The 15,591-nt window shown below is 46.9% G+C and overlaps 1 protein-coding gene across 1 annotated transcript; it reads right to left on the bottom strand.

Moving 5' to 3' along the window:
* Window positions 1-5,323: 5,323 nt before the first annotated feature.
* LOC119458588 (cytochrome P450 3A19-like) lies at window positions 5,324-14,869 on the bottom strand. The gene is made up of 10 exons (XM_037720428.2): window positions 14,729-14,869; window positions 13,609-13,697; window positions 9,380-9,527; window positions 9,002-9,117; window positions 8,421-8,562; window positions 7,592-7,752; window positions 7,190-7,281; window positions 6,939-7,082; window positions 6,160-6,322; window positions 5,324-5,567 (listed from the first exon to the last, which is right to left on the bottom strand). Exons 3-10 carry the CDS (start codon window positions 9,489-9,491, stop codon window positions 5,478-5,480), a joined length of 1,020 nt encoding a protein of 339 aa, XP_037576356.1. The 5' UTR covers window positions 9,492-9,527; window positions 13,609-13,697; window positions 14,729-14,869; the 3' UTR covers window positions 5,324-5,477.
* Window positions 14,870-15,591: the final 722 nt, after the last annotated feature.

Here is a 15,591-nt window from a genome sequence, read left to right as displayed (position 1 = left end):
ATCACGTCCGTCGTGTGAATCCAGCTTTATCAGCATCGCCGAAGAGGGGGGAACCGAGCAGCTGGCCGAAGATACGTTGTTGAGGAGTGGCGCGTCCTTGAACTGTTATTGCTAAGATTTGAGCGTTGTTGCATATAAATTACGGCGAAGGCTTTAGGTGTCGTATGTTGTCGTGCCCTTGGCGTGCCCTTGGCGAAACACTGCCGTGACGAAAAATCGCCGACGCCGCAAAAATGCTCGAATTCACGTCACATTTCTCAGGGAGGTTCCTGTAAAGAAAGTAAATTCGTGGCTTTGAGAAGAAAATTTGGTACATTTCGGTCTGGGCGGGAATCGAGCCCGTGCCTGTGGGATGCGAGACGAGCACCTCCCCTGAAGCCACGGCTGCTCAACGGTTCTGGCTTACTAAAGGTGTGCAATCACGCCTAGTACGTGCGTGATTGCACACCTCACGTCGCAGCCATCTCGCTGACTAAAGGTGTGGCTATATATAGTGCGTGTACTAACATGCTGCACTTTGGGTGCTACGTTAAGTGTTCATATGTGGCGTTCAGGAGGTCGCCTTAGTGCCACACGTGTACTTCCCATTGCGGCTCGTTATGTCTTGCAAGAAGTATAGCCCCGATCGCTCCCTCCGAAGCTTTCCGGAGGTGAAGACCCCCCCTAAAGTGTCATTACCAGAGTTTGTTACCCACATCATTTGAGGTTTCTTTTGGGTTGCCTCTACCTTTGAACTTAAAATGTTATTGTGGCTAAAAGCTTACTGTTGCACGTCAGCGCCCTTGTTGGCGCGGACCTGCACGGCTTTTGATTCATACCCCCGGAAAAATGAAAGCTTTCCGCCTATGCATATATCTGTATATTTTGGTTAAAATCTAAAAGTATTGGGGAATTTCTAGGAGTCGCGAAAAAGACAATTGGGAGTGCTTTCAAAATTTGCAAATGATGGCAGTGAGAAAATAGCAAGAGTTAGCTGTTTGAAACTTTCTACAATGACTGGGTGGCAATTATGCAACATTTGGCAGGCGTTTCTACTGAGCGAGGCTGCGCGCCATATAGGGCGCGTCTGTGGAGGAGCCCGGAATGGAGGTGGAGCGACCAAATGACTAGGGATGCGAAATTTCCCGAAATTTCGAGAGGGGGGAAAGAAACCGTTTTTTCCTTGTTAACACGAAAGTGTTTATGCCGGGGTCCACCATTAACTTCATGTAAGGAATGTGACGTAGCCGCGCAGCAGTAAAATATGCTATCTTGACATAAAGCCCCTTAAAAAAAAAAAAAAAAAAAAAAAAAAAAAACTAAAGTTGCGCAAGTGCTCCCCTTCGCCTCGGCCTCCTCTCCTAGCAGCTGCAGCAGCGCCTCTGTGCATGGTGTCCACAAGGAAACTACGGACGCGAGAGCCATGTCCACGACCTGGCTCGACTGGCGCGCACTCGCTGTTGCGGGAACTGCGTTTTCGGCGCCCATCGTCAACGCTGAGTAGACATTCAACATGGCGCTTGCTCGACCGTCTAAAAACATTGTGCCTCACGTTTGAAAACCTACGATTTCTCAGCACAGCTGAGCTTACCCAGATATCCATTGGGCTTTAATCTTGACAGGGGTGGCGTCGCCATCTAGGAGTGTTGAAGCGAAGTACTGCATCGTGGCACTAACGAGCGTCGACAGTGAGCGCTTCGGTAGTCTCAGAGCAGCGGGGGCTCCAACGCGGTGTAGCCTGGAGTAAGTGGTGCAGGGGCGTAGCCAGAAATTTTTTTTTCGGGGGTGTTCACTGGCCCGACCGGGGGTAGGGGGGGGGGGGGGTCAAGCTTCTGCTTTCCTCTACGTCACGTGATCGGTAATAAATATCGGTAGTTTAAGCAGACTCTATACATGTATATCAAAGGCATGGGACCGCCCCCCCCCCCCCCCCCCTCGCGTGTGCGTGTGCTTGTGAAGAAAATAAGTAAAAAGTAAAGTAAGCTCAGTAAAATACAGTAAGTACGACAGGTACCGTGGGCGTTTGGAGCAATGGTCTCTCATCGCGCCACTGGATGGACCAGTCTTCGAAAACGCATCATTGCGACAACCCGCCCGATTGGAGAAGACAGCGTCAATTGTTAATCTCCGTTAAGCGTAGATGGCGTCGTCCTCGTCGGGGCGAACTGCGCTTCACAAGTCAAGGACGGCTATACGCGTGAAAATGCACGTGTGACCAGGCCATACCTACTCCCATAGCAATAGCTTGTTCGCTGTGTCTTTGCGCTAGAAAACTTAAATACGCGCAAAAACGTGTAAGGCTTTTTTTTTTTTTCGAAGCTTTCGTCGCCCTGCTCCCTCATACGAGAGGGTTGCATTTTCTGCGGCAAGTGCAGGCCGCTGTGTCTTCCGCTGTGTGCGAGCGTGCAGCCATCATTTGCCTTTACGTCAACAGATTCAGAATTGTACAGAATATTTCACCGCACAGCATAGATATGGCATGTGTACGCATTTTAAGTAGTGTGTGCAACTCATTTCTGCTTCACTTACGCCGGTGCAAACAGGAAGCGGCCTTGTACCTCACAGAATCTCGACTGATTGGTGTACTAGTGATGCAGGAATGAACTCCTGTCTTGTTCAGTGCATAGTGCACATAATCAATTTCTCCGGACGCGTGAACTCCGACGAGAACTGTCAGCGCCTGCAACAAGAGTTTACTTACGCTGTACTGCGCACAGCAGTAATTCATGCTTGTCGGCTGTCTGTTTCGTGCATTCTGTTGCGAGTCGGTGGAATGGACCTTTTTCATGGGCGCCTTCTGCGCATGCGCACCAGAAGTACCTATTGCTGGTTTGGGATTCCACAACAGAACAACCACTACCAGCCTTCCGTAGGAGCGCAATCGCAAACAAGAGACGTGTCTCCCGCAGACTAAGCCTACGTTCACACTTGGGAAGCGGCAAGCGGGCGGAAAGGCCAAAGCGGCCGGAAAATTTTTTCCGCGCCTGTCAAAGTAGTTCACATTTGTTTTGCTACCGCCGCAGCCGCCGCTGCTGTTTTCGTCCAGATCCATCTCGTCTGCGTACGTTTGTCGGCGAGGTGGCGCTCATTATCGCATTATTTCGAGCGGTATGTTCATTCTTTAACCCACGTACCGTCATCAAAAGTGATCATTTTACGCAACTTCGCGTGTCATCTGCGACCTTCGGTAAATTCCTCGTTGGCGTTCCGTAATTCTCCGCACACGGGCGCGGTGGCGCTGAGTCACAGGTTGGTGCCTAGGCGAGATAATATTTCTTTAATAGCTTTTATTTACAAGTTGTAATAACATTTCATCATTTCGTATTGTCGGCGCCTCCAGGACACCAAAGGAGCAACGGGAACACCACAGCTAAAACCCGGGCTGGCCCTTGTGTTGGGGCTCGCCAAAGCCTGCGCGTCCTACGTGAGACCTACGCTCCCAATCTATCGTCGCGACGAGAAAAGCACTCCGCGACTTCTGCAACATACCGTACACGTGCGAGTAGAATTATGGAACACCAACGAGGAATCTGCCTAACTATTGTCTGCCGTGGAAGTGGAAGAAGAAATGGCTTTCATACTTCTACCTACTTGTTTTCTAGAAATGGACAATGAATAAACGGAAGACGCGGACACCTCGGAAACGGCGGTGGTGGGTTCGCCTGGCTTTGCAAAAGCGCGAGAAGTTGGGTCACGCCAACGCTTCGTTGCCGCGCCTCCGGTCGCGCGACGTTGAATACTATCGCGAGTATTGCTGACAGTACGTTTTAGTGCCACTCTTGTCGTAGAGCAAGGGCTGGCTCTTGATCGCGTCGATCAGCATTACAGCCTACACTTTTGGTGCCATGTTCAATTTTACGACCGGTTGTTTACATGCTAGTGTAGCTTCCAGTGAAGCAGAACGACTTTCTTCCGCATTTCCGCTTCACCATGGCGAAAAAATCGGCCCGAGACCGATTTGGCTCGCAGCCTGTTTTTCTGCCTGTTTTGCCGCCTAGGCGGGCGGATTTTTGCAAGATTTTGCCGCTTCCGACAGCTTCGAGACCAAGTGTGAACGTAGCCTAAGATCCTGCGCGAGCGCGGCCTAACCGGCACCTGAAGGGAAGCGGCGGAAATCTATACAGGATATTTCGACCACCTGGGGTCCTTAACGTGCACATAAATCTAAGTAAACGGGCCTCGAGCGTTTTCGCCATGATCTAAAATGCGGCTGCCGCATTTGTTGCTTCATTTGTTGCGCATTTGTTGCTTTACAATGCGGCCGCCACATTCTCGCCCAAAACTTCACAGAGTGTCAAAGCCTTGACAAACACCGTGACACTTTTTTCCATATGCAGACATGATTCGCTGTAAATTATCAACCCAAACGGAAGCGCCCAGGAATGAAATTGTCATAGTAGCAACGGTTTCATGAATTATGTCAGCTCGAAGTGACGAGAACAAAGGGTGGGTAAGTGGGGGGGGGGGGGGGGGGTTGCGGAAAAAAATTCGGGGGGGGGGGGGGGCGTTGAACCCCCCCCCCCCTGGCTACGCCCCTGAAGTGGTGTAGGCCTCGTGCTACTCATCTCATCTTTGAAATTTCAGTAAATAATTGCTCAGTGGTCATTGCGGACACTGAACTGAAAACGTAACATTTCAATTATTTTTTATTTACATCTTTCTCCATCCAAAAACTGCCTAGTTAGAATGCAAAATCTTTAAAAAAATTATTTCAGGAATGCACTTATGAAATTTATTCATTTCAGTTCAGTAAAAACCCCGCGTTGTAAGGAAGATGTGAAAGCACTTGCGTCGTTCCTGAAGGAATCTTCATTTTTTAAATGTTCCTGCACCAAAGAAATTTGTTTCATTTATGTATTTATAAATTCCATATTATTCATCTTTTTTGTTCTAACTTTCACATGGAACAAGTAGAAACATATTTAAATAGTTGTGCAAATTTTGAATTGTTTGTAGCCTGTGGAAGTTAAGATATTCGCCAAAAACGTGAAAGTTGTATGACCGGGTACCATCCCCCCTTAATGTAGCTGGAAACTCTAGAGGGGCATTTATTGAGCAGATTATCTCGGAAAGAGAGAGATATACATAGAATAAATTTTTTATTTAGAATTAAGACAGGCCTTGTTGAGCAAAGGGGTTCAGCGTGTCTTTGAATCTTGGCAAATTGCGCTAGAATTTGTACGTCATGCAGACTCTGCGCACCTATATTAAAAGTTACAGCAGAAGATACTGTACCCGACGAAGCCGATGTTGTGCACATTGCACAGTTGTTTTTAAGAATTATGGCGGTGTCGGCTGTGAGAGTCCGCTGTGGCCGCAGTAAATGAGTTCAGAGCCAGATTAATTACCAAGAGCACTTCGTATTTACGCACATTTCATAAAGCAACAGGTGACACTTCGAGAGCAGAATTGTATGCTAAAGGTTGTTGGCGAAATTTCTTCCTAACAGCATACTGATGTTCAACGAAGTTGTCCATCGTAGGGCAAAATGTCCTGCGTCAGGCACGAATATCCGATCTCTTTCGTATTCCTACAACAGTGCCATCGATCCTCAGGGTGCCAAGGCTTGATCTGATCTGCAAAGGAACCTGCAAACAACAGAACATGTTTAATATAAAGTTTTCACTGATGTTTTATTGTTGTCGTAAAAGTTGCACGTTTCCTCTACTCTTGCAGCTGGTTCGAACAAAAAGCCGAAGTAACAATATTAATTGAAATCTGCGCAGCTTTGAGCAGTTACCCGTAATAGCAAACAGCTGGTAGGTTTGGTTTGGCTTCCTTCTATAGACGCATGCGCGCAATAAAGAATTGGCCAAAAGTCTTATGGAATAAGAAAAAAAAAATACGTTTAGTTATGACTAGAACGCTGACAGTAATCGCTTAACCTCTTTCACCTCGTCAATGTAGCTTGAAACTTCCCCGCGCGGTACGGCGAACGCTTTGGTGGATTTCCTATTTTCCTTCAGTAAACGCAAGCAGGCTGGGGTAGTTTGAGGAACCGGACAGAATGCAAACGGGATAAGCGCCGAGTGCGTCAAAGACAACTTGTAAACGAAACTGCATGAAAAGCACCATCCCCTTTCCCAATACCGCTTTATTTGCTTCACCAATATACAGCCTGACGCTGTCGGCGCTTAGCTAACCGTGCGTTAATTTGGTACCGAAACAAGCAATCCTCACCTTTGTCTCTTCCGTGGGTACAAAGCGAACCTTGTGCACAGAATGTAGGAGGCAGAGCTTGATTGACTGCAAAGCCAAGCGCATGCCGATGCAGTTCCTCGGTCCGGCCCCAAAAGGAAGGTACGTGTAAGGTCGGATAGATTCTACATTCTCATCGTTAAACCTGTAAGCAAGAAACAAGCCACGGTTAGGCGTTCAGTACAAATGAGTGTTCCAATGAAAATTGTACGAACGTGTCCACCAATTTCCCATCGAAGGCGTGATTCGCATTGTTTGATGCAACGTGTTAACAGTGAAAGTCAATGCCCTAGCTGAGCCCACGTGTATCCGCAGCCTCAAGTTCTAGCGAGAACAATAATGGTACTAAGATCTCATCCAGACAGTGAAATTAAGATCATACTAAGTCATTAACGTGCTACAACGACTGTTTGCTGGCCTCGATACGGCTGCTCAAAATAAAGGCTATTATGAAAGATATGGTAACACTCGTGGCGTGTATAAAAAAAAAAGAAACATTCCATTGTTCATCCCCACGGGAATAAGGGAAACTTGCGTGCACCGTGTCTGAATAACATCGCATCATATTCTCTTTTACCACCACTACCATTTCCAGATAAATTATGCTCGTTTTACGTTTAATGAATTCATATTGGCATTCTTGCCAATAAACTCTCAGTTCTCGAAGCTTATCCTTTCAAAAAGTCCGAACCTGGTAGAGCTTCAGTTCCTAATGTGATCAGCTTTTTATATGTATTTCTCGCACTGCCACAGCGCATTACCTATCTGGACTGAATTGTTCGGGTTCTGGAAACACCTCCGGGTCGTGGTGCATGGCGTAGATTGGCACGACCACGGGAGACCCTTTGGGAAGCTTGATCCCTGTATCGCCTAAGACGTAGTCTTTGGCAGCGCACCGCTGAGTTCTGAAACGAATTAAGATATTGGTTTTCAGTCACAAAACTGTATCGTTAGACGCGCGATCGCAAACTAAAATGGCCGAATGACGTCCTTTGGCTACTGCCAGCATCACCTTGGCACGGCGGGGAGCATCCGCAGCGTTTCTGACACGACACATTGCAGGTACTTCAACTTGGAAATGACGTCAATGCTTGGTTCGGGACCCTGTGCGAAAAATTACAGAATGACGTGTGATCTCAATCTATATAGCTTGCCCCCACAATTGCTAGGGAAAGAAACTTCAAGACCCGGGAAAAAATGTTGTGAACAGAAAGCTGCCTTTCATACTGAGCCGTCAAGGAAACTAGATAGCTACTTGACACCCTTAAATCGTCAACGTGGTTTGAGGGTATGATTGAGCAACGCGATTTGGCGATAGGGTCGTCAAACAACGTTGTTCACGCGACTTCTGTAATATTAGATTTGTGACAGGTTAATGTCAGTTGTTGCTCGTCCTGCCAATGATGAAACTTACATGGGTCTCGAAACATTCGTCGGCTTCTTTCCTGAGCCGTTCCTGTACCTCGGGGTTCAGCGCCAGGTAGTAGGCGGCACCGGCCAGAGTTGAGGAGGTTGTGTCTTGTCCGGCAAGGAAAAACACCAAGCATTGCGCCAAGGCTTCATCTTCGGTGAGAGCTGCATATGAAAACACTGGCATGATATACGCTGCAACATGTGCGGTACTCAGTGCATGGTGTATGACAGCGACTGATGTACTACGTCACACTGGTACATGGTGAAAAATGGCTGTTAACTGAAAAATCACCGTTAATAACGGAGTATATATATATATATATATATATATATATCACAGACTACGCGTAATGTCAGTCTATATCAAGGTCGCAAGTACTAAGCGTATACGGCTGTCAGTTATCAATGTATTTAAATACGTTTACCTCGTCTGGCTCCCAGTTACTCCGGCATTCAGCACATGTTCGATTTATACTACATTGACTATACGGAGCAAACCATTCTTTTATTCTGTTTTGGAGTATTTATTGAGGGACACGAATGAAAAATCCTTATAGTTAAAGGAACCCACAACAGTTAGTCCACTAAAAAGTCTGTGCGCGTGTGTATGAGTAAGAACAGGCATGTATTCTTATAATCAATGCTATAAAAAGTAGTCTGCTGTTGCGCATGGTGTACCGAGTGTAGCACCAGGTAATAACGTGAAAAAGATATGCAAATTACTTGTATCCATTAACTCGCACTTGCTGGCGGATACGATATATTTTTATTATACTGAAGCGTTATCAATTATAGCGAAATAATTTAACGCACCGAACTTGTGGCCATACCGTTCGACAACGACTTCGCTTCCGACTTCGTTTCGGATCCCATATCAAACAGCTTGCTCTCTGCGTCGGTTGAACTTGCTGCTGCTGTTGTGAAGCGACCTTCTTTGGCTTCTATCATGAGTTGCAGAAAGTCTTCTATGCGCTACAACAGAGATGTGTAAGAGAAGTTTAATGCACGCATTTCAAAACTTAACTGGAACGCCGAAACTTTTAGATACGTAAGACGATTGCCTTCTTACGCTGAGGCTTGTTCATTTTAACAAAATATTTGCTGACTACAAACCACCGCAGCACTGTCACCTCAGGAGTCCTGATGCAAACTAAACTGTATTTTTTGGTCCCTTTCATTGGGAGAGATAGGCCTAATGGCTAAAATATACCCCTTAGAAAACCTTACATATTTCGTTGCAGCTCATCATTCTACGCACTAAATTTCAATTGTTTACAAAATGTTTGCGGACACTTGACGTGCAGTCTGCTACCTATGCTTCTTACAATCTGCCAGCCCGCGGTTGGTGGCAGTGTGCATGAACAGAGTCTGTGTTCGTGCGCGATATATACAATAACGATATACAACTCACCTGATTCTTTTCCTTTCTTTCATTCATTATTCGCTGAAACAACTCCCTGAAGTAAGTGTAGCGCACGCCAGTCTTCACAGTAATCTTGAGAGCCTTTAGCAGACCTGGCAACAGCACTAGAATAACGTTTTTTGAGCTGTCATACAAGGTATAGGTGGTAAAATTAATCACATTATGTAAGCACGTATAAACATGGTTTTCCTACTACGATAAGACAGGATGAGAGAAGTCAACTGAGAGCAGCGAAGCTAACTACTGAGACGCTTCCGACAAGCTGTGCTGCACTGGAAGAACGAAATTGCATAGAGGAATGCAAATAATAAAGAGACAAATAGATAGTGACTGGAACGTTGTTAATGTTGTGTGAAGGGTCCTTACTTGATAGCAGCTGTGTAGGAGTGAAATAACATTGTGAATGCCTTCTGAGAGGCCTGCACAAACTGATGAGTCGTGTCAGCTTGCGAATCGAGCTTGGGTTCCGAAGGCGCATCGAGCGATAACATCAACTGCGTAATGTCCGTAGAATCTGCGCAAGATGTAATGAAATGGTCAACATAATATTAACCTGAAATTAGCAGCGTGGATTTTTAAATATGAAACTGTTGTCGACGCCATCGCGTTTGCCCGCGTTAGCTCAAAATGCGTGCGGCGTTGGTGACTGTTGCTGGAGCCTCAGATATAAATAGGCACTTGGTGCCGCAGCTAAACGTCGCCTCCCTACCTCCCCCTACCCACGGCCTCTCACGCGTCTGAGAAGAGCGCGTTTGCTCTATCATATATGGTGATTGTAAGGAGGAAAAAGAGACGCCTAATTCTGCAGCCCTTAAGCGAGCACGGCGCAGAACGCGCGTTGTTCTCCGCCGCGCGTTCACCCTCCCCGTGAAAGACGCGCCCCTCGCGCCCTTTCACTCGCACATACAGCGTTCGGCGCGCGGCGACGATTTCATCTCCCAATGACGTCATACGGAACCTCACGGCGACGGCGACGGCGACAGCGACGGCGACGGCGACGGCGACGCCGATGGCAGAAATCTGCTTTTGAGTGTCCATATAATTGCTATCGCAATAATAAAACATCATGTGCTACATCAACACGTTGTATTCCGATGGCTGAGGTTAAATTTTTCAGTGTTAAGTTTTTCCCGATTTTTTTTAATTCTCGCTTTTGTAGCTCTTCAGTGTGTTTTGCGGCTTACGCCAGCCGTAATTTGTGGTTCGTATAAAGAAACTATAATCATCAGCAATGAAGAAAGAAATACACTTTTTTGCCGAGGTGGGATTCAAACCCGCGTACCCACGGTCCCAAGGCGTGCGTCGTAACCACTAGACTATACAGCCACGCTTGCAGAACATGCATTTATGCGAACCATATGGTTGCGTTCGAGCGTCGTCGTCTTCGTCCACAGCTGGTGCGCTCGCACGCGCTCGTGCCAATGCTCTGCGAGGTGAAGATGATTTGCGCGCTATGCTGGGGAGAGAGATAAAGAAAATGAGAGAGCGAGAGAGAGAAAGGCGAATTCACTGAGCGGGTCTGCTGGAACGCGTTTTGTCGGCATTGCAACGCGGTGGAACGCGGTGTCGGCATTGGAACGTGGTGTCGGTGTGGCAAGCTGCGCTATGCAACACGCAGTGATGGCCGTAAGTCAGAGAGAGAGAGACGCATTCAGGGAACGGGTCTACCGGAACGCGTTGTCGGCAGTGCAACGCGGTTTAACTTGGTGTCGGCATTTCGGCCAGCTTCGCTGTGTCGAGCTTTGCGTGGCCTAGTGCAAGCTTTCGCCTTTTTTTTAAACTAGGTGACATGCCTGAAAGGAATTCGTATGGTACGTCTCTATGAATGTGCTCTGTATTTAAGTAAATACTACGCATATGAAGTGTACTGAGGTTTAGCAGCATGTTGCAACGTGCGAAAAAAAATGAGAGAGGACAGATAGAAACATCATGCATCTGCAGTTGCTCTATGTAGTAAATTTCCACAGTGAAGGACATGTGGCTGAAATTTTGCGGTCATAAAAAAAGAACAAACCCCAAACACGGCCTGTAATCACAAGAAACTTCTTACACTAACACTGTTCGCATAGCAGATGCGAGCGAATCGTTATCTCAAGACATATAGGAAAACGACTGGCTACTGGCAAGCAGCACTTGGTAACAAAAAGTTTGCGAATTTGACCCCAGATTTCAACTTTGTAGATTTTTTAAAGCGACTAGGTTTATTTGGCTCTTTCGCCCGTTTTAGTGGTCGGTGGCAAGGGGTTTGACTTTCAATGCCTATGAAAAGGGCTCATGCTTTCGCGCGAGATGTAGGGCATGTTCGTTACCTAACGTCTACACTACAGTAAGTATATCAGTTTACAAAACCTTCAATGAGAACGTAGCTCTCGCAGTCTTATGAGTTCTATATATGGTATTTGCATCGATAAAATAAATAAATAGTCAAATTTCATTATGTACGCAGGGTTGTTGCGGAGGGTATGAAAATGGGCAGTTGGCAACAATACGGATGTATAGAACTTTGCTTCGTTGTAGACATGCCTTCGCAGCATCGACAGCGCCTAAGAACGTTGGTCAGAGCTATGCTTGGAAGCGAATAGCCGGGCCTACCAGCACGTGCTGTCGCGCGAGAGCTTTGGGCTGTCTGAAGGTTAAGATGCTGTGGTGGAATGCTCGAGAAGGACAGCCCTCCTCTTCTACCACCACCCTCTCCCATGTGGCGGCTGCAGAAGAGGGCTCCGGCACCGCTGCAGATGTACTGGTTAACCGCTCTGTACTCTACCAATTACGCAATGAAACAACAAACGCTACCTACATGTGCTCTCTGAAAGAAATATACGCCTTCAAGCGCATTATTTCTTTAATAAAACGAGTTCTGAACGAATAAGTTAACGCTGCTAGAGAGCGTTCAGTTGTTCGCGTGCATTGACAATCGTCATCGATGGTTTCTGCACATTTTAATGCGAAGCATTCTTTGCGAACTTCAGGCACTTTCCATCTGTCCATCCGTCCGTCCGTCCGTCCGTCCGTCCGTCCGTCCGTCCGTCCGTCCGTCCATCCATCCATCCATCCATCCATCCATCCATCCATCCATCCATCCTCCGAAGCCGATGGTGCTGGCGGTACTGGAGGTGCCGTAAGAAGATTATGTCGGCTGCGGGACACCAGATGGTGGTTGCCTCCGCACGAACAGCGATTCAAAAAGCATCACGCTCACAAAGAAGCTTGTGGAAAAACGCAGCCTCGTCGAGAATTGCGTCAACTCGGACATAACGTTTGTCATAGGTTTACTTGAGCAGCTCGAGGATGCCGCACTATACTGAGGTACTACTTTGCGCAGAGGAAGTGCGAACGAGGTCACAATGATCGAGCAATTAGGCAAGCACACGTTCTTTCTGACTCTCATAGCATGTCCGAACACCCCAATGAGCGCCTGCTTGAAGTCATCGGGAGAGTCAAAGAGCCAGTCGAGGCGCGCCGCGCCAGGATCGATGCCATAGCCAGCTACCTGCAAAATGCTTCTATCCCATCTATACGTGGGATCTGCATGATTCTTTTTCACGCCTGAATTCTGGACTTTGACAAATGTAACGTTGATCGATAAATAGGCACGTGCAAACCGATTTGTTCATGCATATGTCATAGGTAGTCCATCAGAAAAAGTTTCTTTTATTGCTATAGCAATTATATGGGCACGTCAAAGCGGTTTTCTGCCGTCGGCGTCGCCGTCACCGTCGCCATCGCCGTGAGGTTCCATATGACGTCAACGGCGATGAAATGGTCGCCGCGCTGCGGACGCTGTATGTGCGAGTGAAAGGGCGTGAGGAACGCGCGCTTTCACGGGGAGCGAATGCACGTCGGAGAGCAAACGCGCGTTCTGCGCCCTGCTCCCTGAAGGGCTGCAGAATTAAGCGTATCTTTCCTCCTTTGCAATTACCATATATAGAGAGTAAACGCGACTTCTTCCGTCGCCCAAAAGGCCGTGGGGGGACGTGAGGGAGGGAGGGCAGGCGACGTTTAGCTGTGGCACCAAATGTGTATTTATAAATGAAAACCTCCGAGCCGCCCCCAGAGGCCCTGGCAACAGTGACCAACGCCGCGCGCGTTCGGTGCGAACGCGGGCAAAACGCCTACGGCGTCGACAACAGTTCTGCGCGTTGCTGGTGCTGCTGCATGTCCAAGTTTATACAGCTGATAAAACTACTATCCTTACTCCGTATAGCTCTATACTAATTTGCTATCGCAATTGATGCTTCGCCTTTCGGGTGAAACTGCAACAATTTTTTAAATCAAGGTTTATATGAAATAAATTTTCAGGTGCCGAGACATGGACATGGTGGACACAGGTCGAAAAGAGATATACAGAGCGATATTGTTGTGCCTCTTCTGCAATACTTGCGTCCTTATTGTCCCTTGCGCTTCATTCTCTTTAGTGCTGTACAATCTTCAAGTATGGAGCACTAAGTGTTCCAGTTGTATGCGTTAAAATACTTAGACCTATTAACTTAGTAAACATCGAAGTGTATATTCATAAAAAAGAGAGATAGTGTAGTGCAAGCAGTCGCGTTGTTGCTATTCTTGTACGCGTATAGCGGTCACCCGGTTGGGCTCACTTTTTCATGTCGGCGTCCCTCTCCTCTTCTGCGGCGGCACTGAGGTGGTCGCAGGTGATCTTCACGCAATCTTGAATCAACTCGTGCATCTGCGCCAAGTATGGATAGATTGCGCTTCTGGTCAAGCGATTCTGTTCGGCGCGATCCAACTTTTCAACACTGCCCGACGAAGGCACTTCTGGAGTTTACATTGCGCAGTGCATTGCACAGTGGAGTTTTCACAGTTCATGAGACAGAATAATGCTTTGTAAACAGCGTGAGCATGTCTCCACATTTTCGCCTACTGCTAGTGCGTGTGTTCATGGGCAGTGCGTAAATATCCCACATTTCAGCCGTTTTTTATCTAAAGTAACATGTATGACCTGCGACCGGTAGTAATGTTTCAATATTGGTATCATCTTCACCATCTGTATATGCCCCTCTGCGATCATATAAATGCAGAACCTGGGCGCAAAGTTCGATCGTTGCCACAATTTGCTATTATTTATTGTTGAAGTTTGTTTTCATAACTTTTGTGTTCCCCTCTAAACTTTACGCGTCCTAAATATAGTATAATAAGCAAGAAAAGTTTGTTCCCTCCTTTTGCTTTCTTTAAGACGCCAGAAGAAAGATGTCATTAAAACTATGCTTCGTTGTTATGCTATAGACAGAGATAACCAGGTCCAGCGTCATTATTATAGACAGGAATGGGACCTAGGGTCTCGGGGACCTACGAGATCGACGCGCTACATCGAATATAGGGCGAAACACATGGTGCGCATTTAGAAATCATTTTCAGTGTAGCCATGTACTCAACGTCCTTGCATCCACGTACGATGCTTCAAGCGATACCCACACAACTAAAGCTTCTATCAAAGGGAACACGTAATGATCCACAAACACACCGAACACTTATCCGTTTCGTCCTGAATTGAAACGCAGTCATCACGCACATGTAAAACTGCCGCGCAGGTGTTGGGCTACGCCTCGGACGACTTGCACGACCTTGCTCAACCAAATATTCAGAAAAGCTGCAAGAAGACTAGCGTCGGCTCTTACCGCTCGTACTTTCTTGTCTTAACGCTTTTTTGATTTCAATCTCGCGGTAGTAACTTCAAATGCCATCATGGAGTCGACATACCTTTCGCAGTTTACCAGTGGTAAACGCTGGACTAGACGCCGGTCGTATTTTTCTCCAGCGATCCACGCGGGCAAAGACCATCATATTGTTGATTATAGGGTCTCCAAAATTCATTTCCTGTGAAAAAAACAAACACAAAACAATATGCAGCGGGAGCGAACCCTTAAGGTTTTCGGGAAGTCCCTGTAGGATAAACTTTAGATCGTTGTAACACACAAAGAGCGGATTGAGTCGCCTAAACAAGCTACAGTTTCACGAAAGCAAACGAAAGCGGGAATTAATAGCCCTTGGCGTGTGTCGTTGATCATGAATTCACCTAAAGTACACCGCATGACCAAGCGTTCAGCTGGTCTTGCTACGGGGTTTAGCAATGGTATAGCGGTCGTCTAGGTTTCCATTGCAGTCTCTCATATGTACAGAAATCTACTATATAAGTCTTGAACTATAACAACGATGGCTAGTTATCCATAACAGGTTTATGTTTTGTTGTCGCTACAGTTACAAAACGCAGACAGATTAGTTTACAAACAAGCACCTACACGCATCGCCACATTCAACGCGCTTCAAGATGTGTCGGCTCCTTCCGACTGCCTGCCTGACCTCCTCCAAGCGCATCTCTTGTAACCTAGGTAACAGCGCAGCATGAAAATGGCCTCCTTCTAATTAAGTCACGCAACGAGCGCACCACGGTAATGGCCTGTCAATGCAGCACCTTTAAAACAGCACTGGGAGAAATTAACCCGCCATTTTCTTTTCACATTTTTATCTGGAGAAACCAGATAGTCCGATCATTATAGCCCTATATCATTTTATGCTGGTGGGGATTTTATGCGCCGTTAATGCGATATTGTATAGAGAAGGTC

Source organism: Dermacentor silvarum, chromosome 7 (genome assembly GCF_013339745.2).
Source record: "Dermacentor silvarum isolate Dsil-2018 chromosome 7, BIME_Dsil_1.4, whole genome shotgun sequence".
NCBI classification, from domain to species: domain Eukaryota; kingdom Metazoa; phylum Arthropoda; class Arachnida; order Ixodida; family Ixodidae; genus Dermacentor; species Dermacentor silvarum.
This window is presented reverse-complemented; position numbering and strand designations above follow the sequence as displayed.

What these genes read in the sequence shown, in the direction of transcription:
- LOC119458588 (XM_037720428.2), bottom strand. Translation starts at nt 9,491, where the DNA reads ATGCGCCTTCGGAACCCAAGCTCGATTCGCAAGCTGACACGACTCATC. An exon ending in AGCGAAGTCGTTGTCGAACG is followed by an intron (nt 7,753 to 8,420) that starts GTATGGCCACAA and finishes TTTCATATGCAG; the next exon opens with CTCTCACCGAAGATGAAGCC. An exon ending in GAACAATTCAGTCCAGATAG is followed by an intron (nt 6,323 to 6,938) that starts GTAATGCGCTGT and finishes TCTTGCTTACAG; the next exon opens with GTTTAACGATGAGAATGTAG.